Source organism: Podospora pseudopauciseta (assembly GCF_035222475.1).
Source record: "Podospora pseudopauciseta strain CBS 411.78 chromosome 5 map unlocalized CBS411.78m_5.2, whole genome shotgun sequence".
Lineage (NCBI taxonomy): Eukaryota > Fungi > Ascomycota > Sordariomycetes > Sordariales > Podosporaceae > Podospora > Podospora pseudopauciseta.
Genome location: NW_026946666.1, coordinates 622,500 through 641,776, shown reverse-complemented (window position 1 = coordinate 641,776; position 19,277 = coordinate 622,500). Strand labels below are relative to the sequence as shown.

Below are 19,277 nucleotides of genomic sequence, written 5' to 3'. Positions count from 1 at the left end.
GGGAACAAGCTTTCGTGTGGTCACATCCCCGGAAATGAAATGCTTATCATCCTCTCATGAAGTCGCCTTGGACCCCTGGCTTCGTCAAGGCCGCAGTATCAATGTAACGGTGGCTACTCATAGCCCCCATGCAAAGCAACCGTTGAAAGTTTTCAGCTGGTGGGCTGCAGGATGAATCAGGACGATGAGGTTGTGCAATGGAAGAGACCTTGGCAAGATTGGTGATGGCTGTCAGGGTGATCAGGGGTATTCAGGGGTGACATTGATCTGACAAGATAGCTATCTAGAAGAATCTCCATGTGTCAAGCTGGAACCAAAAGCAAAGACAAACAAAACAACAAGACAGAAAAAGAAAACCCACATCATACACAAGGCAATATGGCATCGACATCTTATTCCACATTTTACTCCATCCCCTCCGCCCGCGACACCCCATCCACCAGCTCGTGATCCAAGCCCCCAATCCTAGCTCCACACTCCGGACAGCGGGCCACCTCCATGGGCATCCCGCATTCACCAATGGCAAACTGTTGAAAGGTCTCGTCAGTCACTGTTGTTCAAAGTTCGAGACAAGTCCAAACGTACCGGATGCCCGTTCTGACAATTATACCAGTGTCCCGAATTCGTACTCATCCCCCCAGACCCACTCACCATAGCCAACTTGATAGCTTTGACCTCCTCCCTGCTGACCTTCTCGTATCTCGTTGACTTCAAATCCTTCAGCGCCTCTTGAACATCCTCCCTAAAACTCTCGCCATCCTCAAACGTCCCACAAAGCTGCAGCGCCTCGATCAGCAGTTCTCCAGCAGTAGCACCGTAATCCCTCCACTCCACAGTACGAGCTCTGTACTGCGCAGAATATCGACCAGCCAGCTGGCTGGTTTGTGCGTAAAGCTGGCTGAGGGAGATCACAAGCCGCGGAAGCTTCCCCTCCCTCGACTTCTTGATGCCCTCCATACAATCCTTCATAAGTTCTGGCACATCAGTCCCAGGGCGATCAGCACCCTTGAGACCTTCTTGCAATTCAGGAACCTTGGCCGCGATCCTCATCTTGTCTTGGAGGATTGCCGCCCGAACCTGCAAGTGGAGTGCCTCAGCCTCAAGGAGAACTTGGGAGTTGTACGCCGGAGGTGGTCCAGTCAAGCTGAGCTCAGGCAATCTCTGTTCCATGGACAATGTCTTCAGCCGGCGACGTCGAGAGCTGACGATGGCGTCAAACAGCTTTTTGGCCGGTTGATGTTCCGTGTCCATCTGTTGCTTTGCCTTTTGCAGTGCCAAGTTGATGCCGTGTAGCTCAAGGTGCCTGTCGCGGAGGACCGACGAAGCACCGGACCCAGGGACTGTATCATTCCACTCCGGGATGTTGTCCAAGGAAAGCTTGGCTGTTGCTGCAGCCAGTCTTTGCTGGAGTTCTTGGAGGCGTCGACGACCATCCACGAAGAATCGCTTGATCGTTTCATCCATCACTGCCTTGTTCACCACCCGATTGTAACGTCTTGTGGCGAATTGACGGATGGGGATTCGGCAATCCGGGCATGAAGGCACTCCAGATGTGGACAAGGTGCCTATGATATCTCGAAGTCCGTTGTATTCACCGTTCGAATTGGTGGTGTATACTTGGGTCATTCCTAGCGAGCCGTCCAGCGTCTCGCCTGTAAAGAAGTGACCACAACTGAGAACAATGATTGGACTGTCGTCAAGATCAACTTCGCGATACAACTTCCACTCGAGAACATCAACACGACGTTGCCTCCGTTCGTCTTGACAGCACAGCTGACACAGATCCTCTGGGCACTCTTCTCCGCAGAAGCTAGGACACTGATGCCCGCACTTGAGCTTTCTTGAGCATCGCTTGTCGCATGGCAGACGGTCGCATGGTGCAGCACATGGTAGCGAGCATTGTCCCATGTGCTCGCAAGCCCAGCCGCATTTTTCGATGCAAGGGGCACAGGGCTTGTGACAAGGCTGGGGGCAAGAAGAATGGGGGCATCGTACCTAAGCAAGTCAGATTTATCTGTCACGGGGACTGGATAAGCTAGGAAATGTGACTTACTTGGCATGACTGACGGCAGCTTCCACACAGCTCTCCGGTATGACACTTTTTGTCGCAGAGATGATTGCAGGTTGACGATGGAAGCCTACAGATCCTCTGACATTCTTTATGGGAGTGCTGACACGTGCCACACTTACCAGCACATCTATCCCCACAAGCCAATGTCGCCTCGCAAGGTGTTGGGCAGTGATAGTACTGAGACACATCCGTCTCGCATGGTACCTTAACCTTGTGCTGACAATCAGGGACGATCTTCGTCACAGGGTGCAAACATCTGATCGTTTCCGGATGAGGTGTCTGACAACATTCCATTTCATCAGCGATGTGGCCACAGGGAAGTTCAACGTCCGTGACCGTGACACGACAAGGACCGCAGTCCTCGCCACAGAGCTTCGGGCAGGCGTGATGACATGTTGTTCGGATACGGGGACATGGCTGTGCGCAGCTGAAGACGTCGTGGAGTGCCTGTGAATGGCACATTGCCGGACAACGATGGCCGCATGGGTCAAGACGCTGATCGCATCGAAGAGTGCAGCCCCCTTCCGGGCTGCGTCTAAGAAAGTCGTCAGGATTGGAGCACACGATTGGGATATCAGGATGCCGAGGACAACAAAGCGCAATCGAATCCCCTACCGCACCCCTCTCTGCAAGCTGTTGGTAGACGTCGTCCCAAATGTTGACCCCTCGGTAGGTTTTCGCGTTGCCGATAAGATACATCCCATGTTGGGCTCGACTGAGGAGCACGTTGACACGATTCTCTGTTCGGAGGAAGCCAATTTCGTTGTTGCTGTTGCTGCGAACCAGTGACACAATGATCACCTTAGCCTCTTCTCCCTGGAAGTTGTCCACTGTGGCAAGCCGGATAGCATTAACCAACGCTGTCTTCTGCAACATCCTGCCTCGGTTGTGCTCAATTCTCGGGGCGTCATCGACTGAGTCGACCGAGTCGAACTCGTCTCCATCAGCGTGTCCAAAGCCATCGTCTGCCAACTTTTCGAGGTCACGATCGCTGAGGAAGACCTCGAAATCGCCGCTCAATGCAGCCCTAAGCTTCTGGAGCTGGCCAGTGTAGGGTGTCAAGAGTGCAATGTCTGTGCTTTTGTATTCTCCCTGTCGTACGAGGTGACGGACCAAGGCTGTTGACATGGAGACTTCCCAAGAGTTGCTGTGTGATTTCACCTTCGCGCCATCGTATCTGCCATCTTCAGGATGTTGGTGATCGAGCCAAAACAAATGCTCTCGCATCCCTGTTACCCCTGGGAAGTTCTGAACACAGTCATGGTCCTTCAAATCTGGATACACTGTTCGGATCAGTGACGAAATCTCAGGCCTCATTCTTCGCTGCACATTCAGTTGTGCGACGGGAAGGGGAGCCAGGCCCGGCTCCCCCTCGGCCCGACGTTCAAACTGGCTGCGATCAAGCTGAAATTTTTTGCCTCTTGAAGTTTCCACACTGAAACCGTAATTGTTGATCTGGGGCCGCAACTGTCGATGGTCGCCAATCTGAATGAGGTGCTCAATCCCAGGCATCATGGCGGAAATGAGGTGAGGTTCCATAACCTCGGCTGCCTCTTCGCAGATAACCACTTTAGCGCCAATACCGCGCAGCATGGCGATGTTCTTGGCTAGCCCTGTTGTTGTGATGCCGATCACATCGGCCTTCTCCAGTATTCGACTGTTCACATCCGCGTGAACGCTGTTGATAGCCTCCTCGGCGTCCTTCACCGCGTCAAGATGATAAAACAGATGGTCATTGGCGGCATTGACGATTCTTGAAAGCCAACTCTCTGCCAGAGCCCAGCGCTCTTGTTTCCCAAGGGACCAAACATTGTGTTCGGCGCGTTGCTCCAGTGACACAATATCGAGCTCTTCATCCCCATGCTGGCGCCGAATCCATGGATTGTCCTCTCTCCCCAGCCAGACATCAATCGGGTCGTTGCCAGCCAGTGTGAATCCTTCGGCATCCTCTCCTTGAAGCTGAGCAGCAATGCTGGGGTGATATTCTGCCAAATACGTCGAAATGCCTTTCCGGTCAACACGCCTTCTTCTAGCCATCCTGATTCTGTGAAGGTAGTTTTCGGCACAGTCTAGCTCTTCCTTGATTAACCCAAAGCTCGAGCCCAGGTGATAGCTTTCACCGGACGTTTTAGGCTCGTGTCTGCTCACAACTCGGAGGTTCTTGCCGGCAAGCTCTTCAGTGCGACACTGGCCACCGATGCGAATGATGCTCTCAATTCCGACATGCAGGAGATGCTTCAGAAACTGGTCCAATGCATGGTTTGTATAACATCTGAGAATCCATGTTAGTATCCTGTACTTTCGTGTGCATAGATGGGTGTACCCACATGACAATTATCGGCCCTAACGCGGCAGACCACTTGTGTTCCAACAGAACTCTCAGCAGCTGCACTCCAACATAAGACTTTCCTGTTCCCGGTGGACCTTGTATGAGAGCGTATTCTCGACTGAGAGCATGGATGAGTGCTTGGCACTGTCCCTCATCGAGCCCAGTTATCGCCTCAAGACGCTGGAGGTTGATGTCATCGGGGCAGGCCGGGTTGAACGCAAGGCGGTCCACTGCTCTGGGGATGATTGGGCTCAAATCAAACGAGAACCATGGCTTTCTGGCGTACAGAGGGGGAGGAACATCCATAGTTTCTTGTCGCTTGGCTATGTTAAGCTTGGACGATGGCAAGACCCACTGTGAGAAAGGCATGTGGCCATCTTCCATCATATGTTGCAAGTTTTTGAGAATCGGCACAAAGGTCTCAGGAATGATCCCAGGAAAGTCGACAACCGCACCAGTTCTTTTCGTGATGAAAGCCTGGCTGAGAAGTGAAAGGGTACGTTCATCTCGAGACACCAGTTTGACTGATACTGAGGGATTTCGCCTCTGCGAGACAAGTGAGCTCTGCAATTCCGATTCTTCATCTTTGACATCATCCACACGTTTCTCCGTAACCACAAACATAAACATGCAAGGGTCGTGAGGGTCGTCAGAAGTAACCAAGCAGACAAGACCTCCAGGTTGAAGGCGGGACGAGTCCTTCCACCATCGACGGCATTCTGCTTTGCTCCGAGAGTGAAGCTGTGGTAGCGGAGAAAAGGACAAGACGGCCTCAAGCCCGGATCCTGGGCGAATGAAAAGTTGCTCGACTGTGGCTCCTGAATACAAATGCGCCCTGAGACTGGAGCTGATTGCGGAGAACGCAGCTTCGGTGTCTTTAGAATGGAGACCCTGTGTCAAAGGCCGCAGGGCCTCCTTCATTGAGCCGAAAATGTCATGTCGGAGGAGACGGAATGCAGTATCGATGTGGCGTTGGACAGGATCGTCGTAGAAATGGGGCTCGGAAAAGTCGGTGCTGGGTAGAAATTCCACATGGTCGCTTTGAATCTCCTCAAGAGTGGGAAATATCTGGATCCTTGTAATGTCGGGACAGTCATTGTCATGATTGCCTCCGGGGATCGTGATCGACTTAGGGAAGGTCGAACGAGTCGGGTCAACAGCCCGTGTCTCTGTCCCAGGATCCACGGATGGGTCCGAATGACGTAGGCGGACGACTTGTTCCATTCTCATGATGGACTTGACTTGGACCTTGGCGACTTGGAGTTCAACGGAAGTCGAAGTGTCCTTTATGACATCGATGGAGTCGCCCAACATCTCGAGCACAGAAGAGAGTTTATCGTTCAAGAGGATTCGCATCTCTCTTGAGAGAAGCTCGCGAAGTCCAGTGGCGATCAAAGCTAGGATCGCGGTGTAGTTGCTGTCCTTGGGCGAAACAATCGTCAAAATGCTCCTGAAGCAAGCAAGACCCCGTTCTCCGCTGAACCCCCCGAGAATTCGATAGATGGTGCTGACATACGACTCGATGGAAAGTGGCGTCACTAGTGATTTGTGCGTGATAGTCTTGAGAAACGCCTCGGCCAAAGGAAGCTGAGGGATTTGATCATGCCGATCCATGCAAGCCTCTATCGTGTGCAAGATGAAGCCTGGTCCGCCGAGATCATCATCCACAAGATCACGGGCAATTGCTTGATGTCGTTCACGAAGAGGACCATCGAGTACCGAAGTGGCAAGTGCCCAAGTTTCCACAAAGTTCCCTGACGTTCGTTTGACCTGTCGCTTGAAGGTCAAGTAGTGGTCTCGGGTCGTACTCTCCAACTGGCTTGGAGCTAGGCTGCTGAAGGAAAGGGCAGTGGTCACCCCATCTGTTGGTGTCCTGGAAGGGTGCTCAAACTTGCAGCTCTCCCCATACGCGCACCGGCCGCGTTGGAAAAACTCGCAGACACGGCGAGAATGTGACGGTTCGCCATGCCTATTGGACCGCCCCCCTCTCCAACTTGTGGCAGCTCCGGAGCTTCCTCCTACCCAGCCCCCGCGTTGGTATTGGGCTCTGCCTCCTCGCCAGCTCCCCCTACTCGCAGTATTCCCACCTCGCCAACTGGACCCTTCAGACATGTCTCGTCTGTTCCTCCAACTACCGTCAAGCGGCTTTCTGGATGTCGATTCGGAGGAGGAGGATAGCATGGTAATTGTCGTATCTATAATTCTGTGTGTATCGGGAAGGTCGTGGAGATGGAAGAGATGTGGAGGGAGGTGACTGTATGAAGAAGCTGGTGGTTGGCTGGGTGTCTGAGACAGTGTGGTATTGGTGACAGGACGTACTGGAACAATGATCTCTGCAGGTAGACAAGAGGAGCAAAGGAAACAGGTTTCAGAGAAAATTGTCGACTCTTTGAGCTTGAGCAGTTGCTCTGTCAGTTGGGGGTTAATATAAGGCGATGCGACCACCCGCAATCAAGTCTGGCGTTGGTTGGGAAGAGAGAGCCAGTCACGTCTTCTCATCTGTTTGTTGTGGTGGGGCACGCTGTAGGCCTCACCCTACCGGCTGGCTTGGTTGGCAAATGTCCTTCGACACTGCAGATGAGCAGTCATACCAGGCTTGTATTCTCTCTGTTTTTCTACCGCCTCGTCTCGATTACAGGCAAATGTTAGCTCATGTAAAGGCCGAGAACTCGGGTCCAACTTGTTATTCATTGCCTTGCTCTTCATGCTTTTCATCAACAACAACCCCAGCTCCTAATAGGTGGGGGAGGCTGCATGTTTTGAATTTTGATGACCATGAATGGTCCCAATGAGCAAATCACAACATGCTTGGTATTCCGTTTGTCTCCTGCCGGGAGGCGGTTACATCGGACTGGAGTGGCGGCTAAGCACAGGCGAGACAAAATATCAGCTTTTCTTCCCCATTGTATCGTCATATGACTTGATATTACTGCGACTTCACTCAGATCTTCCCTACTCCCGCGCCAAACTTCACCAACGGAGACACCAACAGCAGCGGCGTCAACTTGTACTTGTACGGCGCCTTCACAAAGTCTCCCACCTGCGTGATGTTGACCGTCGCCCCGCCCCAGTCGTTTCCTAAGCACAACTCCTGTCAGCAACCATATTCCCACCCCACAACAAGACGGAAACACTTACTGGCCCCCAAATTCGCAAATCCATCCAGCTCCTCATCCCCACAAACACACGTGTTCGGCGAATCATCCGGGATCACCAACCCATACGTACTCAACGCCTCCCTCGTCTTACCCCTAAAGACATTCCCCTCCACCAGCACCTGGTTGTCCGACCTCGAGTGGATAGCCTGGTACAAAAAGTCCTCATACAAGTTGTTGTAGACGTGCTGATGACCAAACCGTCCGGCCGGACCGCGAGTCCCCTCGTTGCGCCAGTGGTTGTGGTGGTAGGTGATGTGCAGGTGGCCAAAGTCAATGTCACGGAAGTTGGCGTCGTTGCCGACGAGGGAGGACTTCCAGTGGTCGTGGAAGTAGTTCCACGAGACGGTGATCCAGTCGGAGCCGCGGATGATGTCGACCTGGCCGTCCTACGGAGCATCAGCAAGTTGGGCTCAGGGAAAGGGAACAGGAAAGCCACCCACGTATTCATCTGGCCCCTTGGAGATATCGCTCGTAAACTCGTTGTGGTCCACCCAAACCCTCGTCGAGTTTCTTATCGTGATGCAGTCGTTATCCAGAATAAAACTAATCTTCAGATTCTGGATGATCACATTCGTCGCGTTGACGATATCCAACCCTGACCCGGTTATCTGCGCTGTCTTGCCCACCCCGATCACTGACTTGTTGGATCCGATTTTGGGCCTCGAAGGGAAGTTTAGTTCTCCACTGACGAGGACAATCTTTGGTTCATCACCGGTGACTGCTGCTTTGAAGTCTGCGACGGTGGACACGGTGACAGTGGGACCGCCTTTGCCGCCGGTGGTAGGGCCGAGGGGGTTATCTCTCGCGAAGCCTTCCACGTCCCAGGAGGCGAGGCCGAAGAGGGAGGTGGGGAGGAGGGGAAGAGCCCCTGATAAGGGAGCAAACAGTAAGAGAAGGTTGAACCGCATTTTGTGGGTGATGTCTCAAACTAGTCGTGAGCGACCAGCCCTGTGTAAATTGCGGTGATTGCTTAAGCTCTTATAGTAGAGGGCCAGTGTTGTCATGACGTGACATGACGGTGAATAAGCTCAATGGGTTACCATCCCAGCGGGGAACCCTGCCTAGAAAAACACGATGGCTTGCGGCGTGAGACCTCCTTCCAGACATGGTGGTGGTGATTTTATCCGTCTTGGCCAAGAGATCGCGCCAAGGCCACCCCTAAAATCGCCCCTGAGTGGTGGAAATATGTCTTCCGATCGGATCAGCGTTGCGAGAATGCTACTTTGATGTGAGAACTTGGGTCAAGTCGGAAAAGGGATTAACACTAAAGTTTACTCATGGATACTGTTGTACTGTTGTGAAAATCAGTCTTGAGACTTGATCGCGGGGAAGTTGGTGATGGCGACAAACCCATGCACTATTGTGGGTTGTCGGGATGCAGACGGTCCATATCTAGGATGATACAGCAATAATTACCATGGTGACACAGCATATATACGACCATTTAACATCGACTTACAGGGTCGCTAGAGTAGTAAGTTGCAATCTTTCAGCATGAATGCCATTGCCTCTTTTTGGATACGACTGCGAGTCAAGAACGGTATCAAAACCAGATCGTCATGTAAGGTATGGGAAGATATGAGCAGAACCAAAAAAGGCATTACCACCAAGATGAACCTACACTGAGGTATCAAGGCATCCCCATCACAACCCTCCTCGCCTTCCCCCTCAACTTCGCCTGTTTCCCAAACTGCTCCTCTCTCTCCCTCTTGATCTTGATCTCCATCTCCAACCGCCTGATGATCCCCTCCATCCCCTGCAGCTTCTCCTGCCCAAACTTCCCCGGCACCCCAAACCCATCAATCTCCCTCTTCACTTTAAGAGTATACTCCAAAGCCTTGTCCAGGTTGCCAACGTGGTAGTACATCCTGGCTGGATACTCATACATGTCAGACATCTGATCGGTGAGACCCTCCTCCTCGACGAGCTGGAACATGTGCTCCGCTTGCTGGAGCGCTTCTTCAAACTTTTCTTCTTGGGCGAGCTTGGGAATGGAGGCTTGGTAAGAGCGGATTTGGGCGCGGTTGTCATCAGACTTTTTGAGAACTTCGGGGGGCGAGGTGCAGAGGGCGCACGAGCTGGGATAGGTTAGCAGCTGAGTTGTGGGGATGGAGGGGGAAAGGAGGGGGCTGACCATTTGAAACCCCAGATATTTTCGAGGGCTTGTTGTCTTTCTTTGGACAGAAGACCGGCGGTGGAATCTGTGAGATAGGTACGTTAGTGTGTATTCAGGTAATCAAGGGTACGGTGAGTGCGGCTTACATGTAATGGAGATTTCCTCCCCAGGTTCAATGTCTCTTGAGGCCCAGACGGTCATGGCCAGGGTTGTCTCGGAAAAGTAGATGAAAGCACTGCAATATGTCAGTGGTGGTCCAGTTATGGTTCCCTTCCACACTCACTTTGGCTTGCAATCGTGGTTAAACCTCTGTTCAATGTTAGCATCTCGAGGCACCATCCTTCCAAAACCATCACACTCACCGACAGATCCGCAAACAAAGCCATAAACTCCTTCCCCTGAATCAACACCGTAAAGCTGTTCGTCAACAACAAATCCTCAATCTCGGTTGCCTCGTCACCCCTCCCCTTCTTCGACAGTCCCAGCACCTTTTCTGGCTCTCCCAACCGGTGCACCGCCGTCTCCAACAAGTCCTGCACTTCCTCCCTCATCACATCAGCAGGGTACTCGACCGCTGCAACAAGCGACGCATGATCCACCAGAATAGCCTTCCCCTTCTCAATCTTTTGCGTGGCAATCACCCCCTTTCCTTTGCCAGGAATGTCAACAACCTTGTATGGTCTTGGCAGGTAGATCTTCTCGGGGGCGAAGAATTTCTGGTCAAAGGGGTGCTCGAGAATGTTCAAGGTAGTTCCGGCAATCTCAGGGGTAGTGATGATGCTGATGCCGTGGCCTTTTGGAGAGGCAGCGTTGGTGTAGACACACCATGGCTCTTCGTTAGCCTCGAGGCAGTAGGGCCTATGTGTCCAGGGGCTCCAGGCTGCTGGGTCGTAGGAGTAGGGTCCGATGGTGGTCAGGACAGTGCGGTTGAAGGGAGTGGTTGGGAGACCGCGGCCGCATAGCTCATCGTCATCTGGCAGTTCTGATGTGGCTCTTGTACCTGTGGTAAAGTGGGAGAGGGTGAGAGCGGACGTGAGGAAAGTTGTCAGGGCAAGGCAAGCCATCGTGAAAGTGAATGCTTGTGGAGGCTCACGTTGTAAAATGGTGCTTGTAACTTTCTGTCATGAATCGAAGACCCGATACTAGAAGTCGACATGTTGACAGCTTGCATTGTTGCTGTCGCCCACGGTAGAGTGTGCATTTAGCCGACCACAGTTGTGTAGTCTCATTGGAACAGCCAGGTGTCTTCCCGATGGAAGCGCGATTGGTACCGGATGATTTACCCGAGTCGTTGTAACCAGGTTTTGATCAGTAGATGCGAAATGTCTTCTCTGACGAATTAGTATCGAGAAAGTTGCCATACATCAATCCATCGATGTATGCATCTCCCCGATAATAGTAGCCCTCACCAACGCTGTCACGCCTGCGAAGAATGATGGGAGTCCTACCGCCCCAGAGTATCGTCACAATATCACCCCTCTGAAGACCGTTGCGGCCAAGCCCCAACATTCCTTTTCTGGTCTTGAATAGCCTTCGATTTACGTGTCTAAAACGATCCTTCTGTCGCGCATGGAAGGCAAAGGATGCGATTTGTCGGCTGGTCAATGCCCTCGGGTTTGGCGACCCTGATCTGAGCCGTTCCAGCACGTCCTGCTCGGCTTTTGTCAAGCTTTTATTCTTGGTCTTCTTTCCCCGCATCATTCTCAGCCAGAGAGAGAGGCCATCTTCCTGAATGAGTGGCAATCTTCGTCCTTCCATGTCTGCTGGATAATGACCCCGATGGTGACATGTAACAGTACGCCAAATCTGTTCCTCTTCAGCTCTGGACCTAGATCCAAGCTCAATAAACCTAGCCATCTGCACAAGATACCGATTCCATTTCATTGTCAAATCCTTCGAACGGTGGACACTCCATGACATCTTCGATTTCATCCACGTCACATACGCTCAAAAAAAGAACCCCGTCATCTTCCCAAACGCCAGTCGAGACCTCAACGGACGGGGGCTTTGAGCCACTCGCCTTGAATGAATAAACCTGGTTAATGGGAAACGGAGTAAGACCTTGGGTTCCGATGTCACTCCAATCGGGGATCCATGTAGGCAGTCCTTGTGAGCCATCGGGCTCATTAAGGGGGCATTGATCCGAAGAAGAATAGTCCCCGAAGGGGTTTCCCCAACATGATGCGTGAAGACTGCTATGAAGCAAGATCCGTGTCAAAGTCGTAAACACGTCAGCAACCGACCGATGGCAGTCCGCCTGTATATCCAAACTGCGTGTCCTTAGAATATGACGTGCAAGCCCTAATACACCGCAGAGAATATCTCTCGGGTCAGTAGCCATGTAATGCGGTTCACCGACCATGATGATCGGGAGGTGGGCAAGGACCACCTCCTGAATGATCCATATTCGGTGCTAGTACTCCCTTGACACGATGTATGGTAGGCCCCTGTCCATCGCCCCGTGTAAGTTTATGTAGTCCCCAATGAAGTCATACCAAAACGCGCCCAGCTTAGAGTCCGGGCAGCTAAGCGTTTCTGCTGAACTTGTGGCCAATTCTCTGAACGTGAGATATTCTTCAACCTCTCTCCTCAGTTCTCCATTCCGAGGATTAGGAATGTATAGCTGACTGAGTTCAGATCTGAGCAATATAACTTGCGGTGCGTGCGTTGCAAAGTGATCCATGACAGCATCTGTGGACATAGTTCCACGTCCCGACCAAAGATAAACTCGGTTGGCAAGACTGCAGATAGTGTGCATATATGTCACCTGACGTAGTATTTCCGGATGATCCGCCATGTCGATGCATAGGGCATCCAATCCAGAGCCACCCGGTGTCGATTTGACGGAGTTGTTGAAGAGCAGCATTGAGGTGCTTGGTGGCTGCAAACGTGGAGTTTTCCACGGTCATGTTGATCGGAAACCAAAAAAAGAGGTCAGAGGTAGAGGTAGGTCAGGTAGATACTGTGGTCGACTATGGGTCAGTTGACTGGGCGGCTACAGATGATTGTGGGGAGAAGTTGCCGGCGGTCTCCTGCCTGTCTCCCGTCTCTCCGAAGACCACTCGGTGCCACGGCCCCACCAGAACGCCATGCCGTGCCGAGCCAGCGGCTTCCGCAACGGCCCCACAAAAACCCAAGATAGTGACGACATCATTCTACAGCATTACGGTGACAGCATAGATTCCTGACATTGCCACATAAAACAGCTGCAGCTGCAGTTCATCCGATCTAGAGCAATCTCGTAGGCCACAATCAACCCAACTGCATACAACAACACCCAGATCATCCCCATCTACCTATCCACCATGACACGAACCGACCGCGTGTTCCAGCTCGTCGGAAGCTGCAACAACTACCCCTGGGGCAAGCAGGGCGAGAAATCACTTGCCGTCCAGCTCCACAAGAAGACCGACCCCAATTTTGAAATTAAGAACGACGAATTCTACTCTGAGCTCTGGTTCGGGGATTATCCAGACTTTCCTGCTCGAGTGCTGGAAACAGGCGAGCTTCTCCAGGATGTCCTCCAGAAGCACAAGGACGAACTCCTCGGCAAGAAGGTTATCGAGGAGCTAGGTGGACAGCTGCCTTTTCTGCCCAAAATTCTCTCCATCGCCAAAGCCTTACCTCTTCAGATTCACCCCAACAAGGAGCTCGCCGCCAAGCTTCACAAAGAAGATCCAGAGAACTTCACCGATCCGAACCACAAGCCCGAGATTGCAGTGGCGCTTTCCAAGTTCGAGGTCTTTGCTGGGTGGAAGCCGCTGGAGGAGGTTCAGTTACTTTTCAAGCGCCTCGGGGTCCTGCGCCAATTTGTCCCTGCTGGCATCGAAGACTGGTCAGAGTTAACCCTCCGCGAAGTCACCCGGTCCCTTCTCCAGGCCGATGAGAAGACCGTCAAGTCCGTTGAGGAAGCCTTGGCCAAGGCATCCAAGGAAGAGCTTGGCAAGCAGACATACATTCTCGATTTGCTGCCTCGTCTCCAAGACCAGTATGGAGCTACTGATAACGGATCTCTGGTTGCGTTACTCTGCATGAACTTCCTCGTGTTGGACGCGGGTGACGCGATTTACATTCCGGCAGACGGCATCCACGCCTACTTGAGTGGTGATATTGTCGAGTGCATGGCTCGCAGCAACAATGTCCTCAACGCTGGCTTCTGTCCTCCGGCGGATCGCAACAATATCGACATGTTTGCCGACACACTCACATTCAAGCCAAGCACGAGATCAAAAGACAGCGTCATCCTGCCGTCGCAGGACCAAGGAAAGGTCAAGATCTACAAGCCACCCATGAGCGAGTTCGACATGCTCAGGCTCAGCCTGTTCCAGGGAGAGGGAGAAGACATTGAGGCGCACCGAGGGCCGGGTGTTATGATTATCACACACGGCAACGGAACAATGCTAGCGGATGGAAAGACGTTTAGACTGGAGGAAGGGTCGATTTTCTTTGTCGCACCGGGGGTGAAGGTTCGGATCGATAGTCCTGGTGGATTGGAGGCGCATATGGCTGTTGTTGCTTGAGTGGGCGTTTTTGACTTGCCGACGGAGAGTCTGGGAGATTGCGCTGTTACGTCCTGAAGTCTGGCGAGCAGCTGTTGGCAACGTCGCACTTTACAAGACCGAGTTCCACGTCTACACCTCAAATGATAGGTCAGCAATTCTTGTGCTTTGGTTATGCGTGCCACCAACAACATGAACGAGGCGGAATGCAAGCTCCGCCACAGTACCTTCACCACTGGCCGGGCCTCGACATGAAAACACGCAGTGTCTGCAACAAGGCGCTCGTGGCTGTGTAGCATTATCCTTGACCATCAGATACCATCCCATTCAATAAAGCAAAACAGCCCATCCAGCCTCCCTAGGAGTTCATATTTACCTACTCATCACTGTCAGGTGTCAAACATACTTCCAACCAGTCTGTCTAACCTTTTGCTGCCTTTTCAAGCTCGGAGTACTAAAACAATATCAAGTTTTACTATCCTTCTTACGCCCCATGGTACAAGATGTCATCTGGTTACTCCGTGGGTGACTTTGTCGCTGGCGCCGAGATGGCCCAGAAACTGCACATCCTCGTGAAGACTTCAGCAGACACTCCCTCCGAATATGAAGCTGCAATGAAGGAACTTGTCCTGACCCAACAGGCCTTCATCACTGTGAGCCAACTCAGCCAAAACCAGGTTTTTCTGCCCCGAAACACAATCAGCGCGGCGTCATTTCTCATCTCCTCGTCACTGGACACGATCTCGAAATTCCTCAAACGAACCGAATCCCTGAAAAAGAGTTTGTCCAGTAACGGGCCGCCAACTATTCGAGATAGTGGGTGCAGAATTGGGTGGGAGTTGTACGGGAAAGACGAACTGAGAGAGCTACGCGAGAAGTTGCATAACTGTCTCGCTGCGCTGAATCTTCTGCTCTCCGCAGCGAACCTGTATGGATATTGATACCTGGACAGAATTATTTTGGATAACTGGCTAACTGTTGTGCAGCGGACATCGCTCTATTCTCCCTCCATCCACCCCATCGCACGCTCCGACCCTCGATCAAAATGATGGATATACCTCAGAATCTACATGTGTGGATTTGGAAGTCGTCGACCTCATAGGGGAAGAACTGGGTTCGATGCGTTCGGATCACCAGACTGTCAATGAGTCCCCAAAAACTTCGGCCAAGCCCTCGCAGCTGAAGACTGAGTTTGGAGGCAGGCTTGAGGCTGCCAAATCCCCTGCTTCTTCACTCGAGAAACCCAAAACGCTGAGCAGCACCGGTGGCCCCGACCATGCATTGTTGGAGCGGCTTGCAGTCTTGGAGAAGCTAGCAGCAGAGAAGAAGGATTGGGAATCTAGTCAAGCCGAGCGGAGAAAGAATGCCGACTTTCTGATCCGCCACGCAGAATCTGCATTTGGGTCCAAACTGCAAGGCAAAAGCATTCCCAAAGGAATCTGAAGACTTGACGACAGACGTACCTATTTCGTTCAAGGATGCAGTAGGAAGAAAGTTTCATTCCCGTACGATGCTTCCAAGAGCTGGATGGACCTTGAGGAGCTCATAAAGCAGGCATCTGTGAATATGGAGGTCGGTGGTTCTCGTGTCCATGAGCGTCACTACGACTTGATCAACAAACGAGGGTAATATTGTCCGGCCAAGTCTCTGCGAAAGGTCGGTGCAACATGGATGGAAAGCCTCTATGCACGTGTGACCTATGGAAAAACACCCTGTGAAAATGAGCCACCCCGGAAGCCACCTAGACTCGACGAAACCTCCTTTACAGTCCCCCGAGTCCTCAGAAATCCCATGGAGACCTCTGACACCCCGTCACGACCATCGGCCCCGGCCCCCTCAGAATTTCTCCATCCAACAAGTCATGGGGTTTTCTACATCACAATTTCCCAACTTCCCATTGAATGCCGAACGTGACGACCAACCATTCTACCCCAGTCTTCAACAATTCCGGCAAATGAATTGGAATAGGGACCGGCCACCCAGCTTCACGGCGGAAGGAATACCACCATCATCGCAAGATGATTCCTCGACATGTAGTGATGAGGGTTTAAGAGGGGACAAATGACTTTGTGCTATAAAATCTTGTTTCGTTTCGGATGTAGTGATCTTCCAATCTCCTTGATGAAGCGTAACTGATGACATGTGCTCTCGCGTAGCTTGGTGTTGTTGGTATCATGCCAAGACCTGTGTAAGTCCTGCCAGCTGGCGTGCAACTGCCTCCCGCAACCACATCGAGGTTCCACAGAACGTCATCGATTCCGGAGCATCCATTCCACAAAAAAATCGATGATCATGTTCGTGTTTGGCAAGACCAAGAGATTCTCGAATCTGAGATTGGGCCGTCACTCAAAACGGAATGGCACCCAAACGACGCTCCCCCAGCAGGTTCGAACCATGGCTCTGGCACACCTGCGTCACCGACTCCATCTTTATCCGCCCGTTGATTGGCAGCCATTGATGTCATTGCCGTCTTTCAGCCCAGCACCAGGAGCATCAATAAAACCACTGGCGACAGTGTCTGTGTCTATGACCCCCCATCCACCACCTGCCTGCTCTCAACTTACGTAGAATAAAGCTCTTTTCGTCGTCCACTTGGCCCCAGGCCCGGCCACCATCCTACCTTATCATACTAACTACCCTTTTGCAACCCCCTACCTAGACTGGACAGACCTTAACCTACACGGTCATGGCTTCATCCCAGCCAACGGCACCGGACGTGCCGTCCAAGGACGAAAATGAAAACAGCCTAGGATCTGAAATCGTCGACTTCTTACCCATCCCCGCCGTCAACCCTACCACCTCTGTCGAAGGCCCTCACAAGCCCGAGCCCAGTGACAAACTGGGAAACCAACAAACTCTCTCGCACGCCTTGGCCACCGAGGGCACCACCGAACACCCCCAAGGCATCGCCCAACTCGACCACGACGAAGAGGTTCGCGACCTAGGATGGAACGAGCCCAAGCAAGAGATTCCAGCCCCTCTGGTAGGTGGTATGGACAACGAAGAGCTCTGGATGCTCGTGCGCCGGTTCAACAAGGTATGTCGACGTCAGAAATGGTCTCTGCGCATATGTCAGGTCTCAAGCTAACGCAACCGCTCTGACAGCAAATCTTCCACACCAAAGCCACCCCCTACCCCCCGCCCGGCGGTCTCGATCTCAACATTGCGGAACAGGAGGAGTTCTCGCCAGACAAGATGCGCGGCAACTTTGAGCGCCTCTATATGACGGTTGGCGTAGGGATGCTGGCGGCAGTTAAGCACATTGCTCGTCTCCGTTCCTGGAAGGAAACCCGGCGCACAGCAGGGTTTTGCAGTGCTTATTTCCTTGCGTGGCTGTTTGACTTCCTCACACCGCTGCTGATTAGTGTTCTCGTGGCGCTGATCGCGGTGCCGTGGACGAGAGAGTATCTCTTCCCCCCTGCGCCAGTGTCGCTTGTCGACAGCAAAACAGGCGGGATACAGAAACCCAAGGCTGGTGTGCTAGGTAGCCACGACAGCGCTACGGGCGCGCCTGAGAACCACAAGGGTGAGGCGGTCGAGCAGGAAGCTAGCAATTTTGTGAGCGGGATCGCGACGGTGGCGGTGAGCGGCGCTGTCGGGCAACATGCTCAGGGGGATCAGGAGTCGGCAGAGCAGTCCACGACCGAGATGCACAAAGCTATTGGGTCGAAGCCGGGAACCAAGAGGGACAAGACGGAGGTGCCGATGCAGACAGCTATGTGGTCGAAGCTTCAGCCCATTATGCATGCGCTGGGGGCTTTTGTGGATACCTGGGAGAGGTTTGCAAAGTGAGTTTTGTTGCTGGTGAAGTTGAGAGAGGACTGATGCCAACAGAGTGCTGTAGCGCGTTGTCTCCTACGCCGCCGTTTCCCACCGATGTTCACCGTCTGAGATTTGTCGCGCTCATCCTGCCTCTTCTCGCCTTGTCGTTCGTCGTCACTTCGTACATGTTTGTCAAGGGTGTCACCTTTGGCATTGGGTTCGGGTTCTTCGGTGACCCTATCATCTCTCGTGGTCTGGACTGGCTCAACAGAACTATCCCCGACTGGAAGAAGTTGCTGGAGTTGCGAAAGTATGTCTTGATTTCTGTCATCCTTGAAAGGCTCAGTACACTGACTATCTTACCTTGTAGTACTCTCCTCAAAGGCGTTCCCACCAATGCTCAGCTCACCATCACTCTCCTCCGTATTGGGGAGGCGAACCATGCACCCCTCCCACCACCACCCCGTATCAACGAAGTACCTCCCGACAAACCTGCCCAGCTTACCTCCAATGACCTTTCCGCTGTCGGTGCCGATGCTCCCATGAACGCAAGCGCGGGTGAACTCCAGGAAGCGATCCACTACGACCCCAGCATCAAGCACGACAAGGGCGGCAACCAAGGCGGGCACAGTGTCATGGTGAAGGGTCAGGACAAGGAGCAAAACAAGAAGAGCAACAAGTTCCTCAACTTTTTCAGGGGCACTGCAAAGACTGCTGTCAAGACTGCCGTGGGCGCTGATACTATCAGGGGCAAGATGGGCATCAGCCATCACGCCAAGGACAGACTAGGAGTTGTTCCCCCTGCCGAAAAGGTGCCCATCAGTGGACCGGTAGAGTTCGAGGCGAGATACGACGGCAAGAAGGGCAATGTTTATTTGTCGACGGCAGCAACAATTCCGGTCGTGGCGTTTGGAACGAAGAAGACAAAGGAAAAGATTGGGCCGGATGGGGAGGAGAAGGAGGATTTACATGCCATGTGGAGCGTGCCCGTGTCGGAGATTGTCGAGTTGAAGAAGCTTGGCGGATATGGGTGGAAGGCGAAGTTGGTGGTGGGGTGGAGTTTGGAGAGGGAGGTGAGCGATGGGTTGGAGCTGAGGACGAGTAGGGGGGAGGTGTACAAGATTACGGCTATTCCGCTGAGGGATGAGTTGTTTAATCGGTTGATTGCTGTTGGGGGACAGAAGTGGGAGGCCTGGTGATAATACCCTTTGGTCATGTTGTGGTGTTGGGAATATGGAGGAGGGTAGGGATTGGAAAAAGGAGGTTGTTGCAGTGATACCTGTTTTAGCTTTGTAATGACTGATCAACAACACCACTATTACTACCGATTTCGTTTTGTTGT

At 52.6% G+C, this 19,277-nt stretch overlaps 6 protein-coding genes across 6 annotated transcripts; 3 read left to right on the top strand and 3 right to left on the bottom strand.

The window, feature by feature from the left end:
- Window positions 1–233: 233 nt before the first annotated feature.
- QC763_501320 (uncharacterized protein) lies at window positions 234–6,581 on the bottom strand (the record flags this gene model as incomplete). The annotated part of the gene is made up of 4 exons (XM_062912733.1): window positions 234–527; window positions 586–1,965; window positions 2,054–4,343; window positions 4,399–6,581. 4 exons carry the CDS (start codon window positions 6,579–6,581, stop codon window positions 405–407), a joined length of 5,976 nt encoding a protein of 1,991 aa, XP_062763926.1. The 3' UTR covers window positions 234–404.
- Window positions 6,582–7,341: 760 nt separating this feature from the next.
- On the bottom strand, window positions 7,342–8,896 carry QC763_501370 (uncharacterized protein; the record flags this gene model as incomplete). Its single annotated transcript, XM_062912734.1, has 3 exons — window positions 7,999–8,896; window positions 7,539–7,944; window positions 7,342–7,478 (listed from the first exon to the last, which is right to left on the bottom strand). The coding sequence occupies exons 1-3, from the start codon at window positions 8,464–8,466 to the stop codon at window positions 7,342–7,344; spliced, it is 1,011 nt and encodes a 336-aa protein (XP_062763925.1). The 5' UTR covers window positions 8,467–8,896.
- A 74-nt stretch (window positions 8,897–8,970) lies between these two features.
- On the bottom strand, window positions 8,971–10,882 carry QC763_501380 (uncharacterized protein). Its single transcript, XM_062912735.1, has 5 exons — window positions 10,037–10,882; window positions 9,958–9,983; window positions 9,821–9,909; window positions 9,693–9,759; window positions 8,971–9,636 (listed from the first exon to the last, which is right to left on the bottom strand). The coding sequence occupies exons 1-5, from the start codon at window positions 10,736–10,738 to the stop codon at window positions 9,189–9,191; spliced, it is 1,332 nt and encodes a 443-aa protein (XP_062763924.1). The 5' UTR covers window positions 10,739–10,882; the 3' UTR covers window positions 8,971–9,188.
- A 2,097-nt stretch (window positions 10,883–12,979) lies between these two features.
- QC763_501390 (uncharacterized protein) lies at window positions 12,980–14,194 on the top strand (the record flags this gene model as incomplete). Its single annotated transcript, XM_062912736.1, has 1 exon — window positions 12,980–14,194. One exon carries the CDS (start codon window positions 12,980–12,982, stop codon window positions 14,192–14,194), a length of 1,215 nt encoding a protein of 404 aa, XP_062763923.1.
- A 482-nt stretch (window positions 14,195–14,676) lies between these two features.
- QC763_501395 (uncharacterized protein) lies at window positions 14,677–15,730 on the top strand (the record flags this gene model as incomplete). Its single annotated transcript, XM_062912737.1, has 2 exons — window positions 14,677–15,101; window positions 15,160–15,730. 2 exons carry the CDS (start codon window positions 14,677–14,679, stop codon window positions 15,614–15,616), a joined length of 882 nt encoding a protein of 293 aa, XP_062763922.1. The 3' UTR covers window positions 15,617–15,730.
- A 720-nt stretch (window positions 15,731–16,450) lies between these two features.
- Window positions 16,451–19,134, top strand: QC763_501400 (uncharacterized protein; the record flags this gene model as incomplete). Its single annotated transcript, XM_062912738.1, has 4 exons — window positions 16,451–17,210; window positions 17,279–17,961; window positions 18,018–18,245; window positions 18,306–19,134. Exons 1-4 carry the CDS (start codon window positions 16,860–16,862, stop codon window positions 19,132–19,134), a joined length of 2,091 nt encoding a protein of 696 aa, XP_062763921.1. The 5' UTR covers window positions 16,451–16,859.
- Window positions 19,135–19,277: the final 143 nt, after the last annotated feature.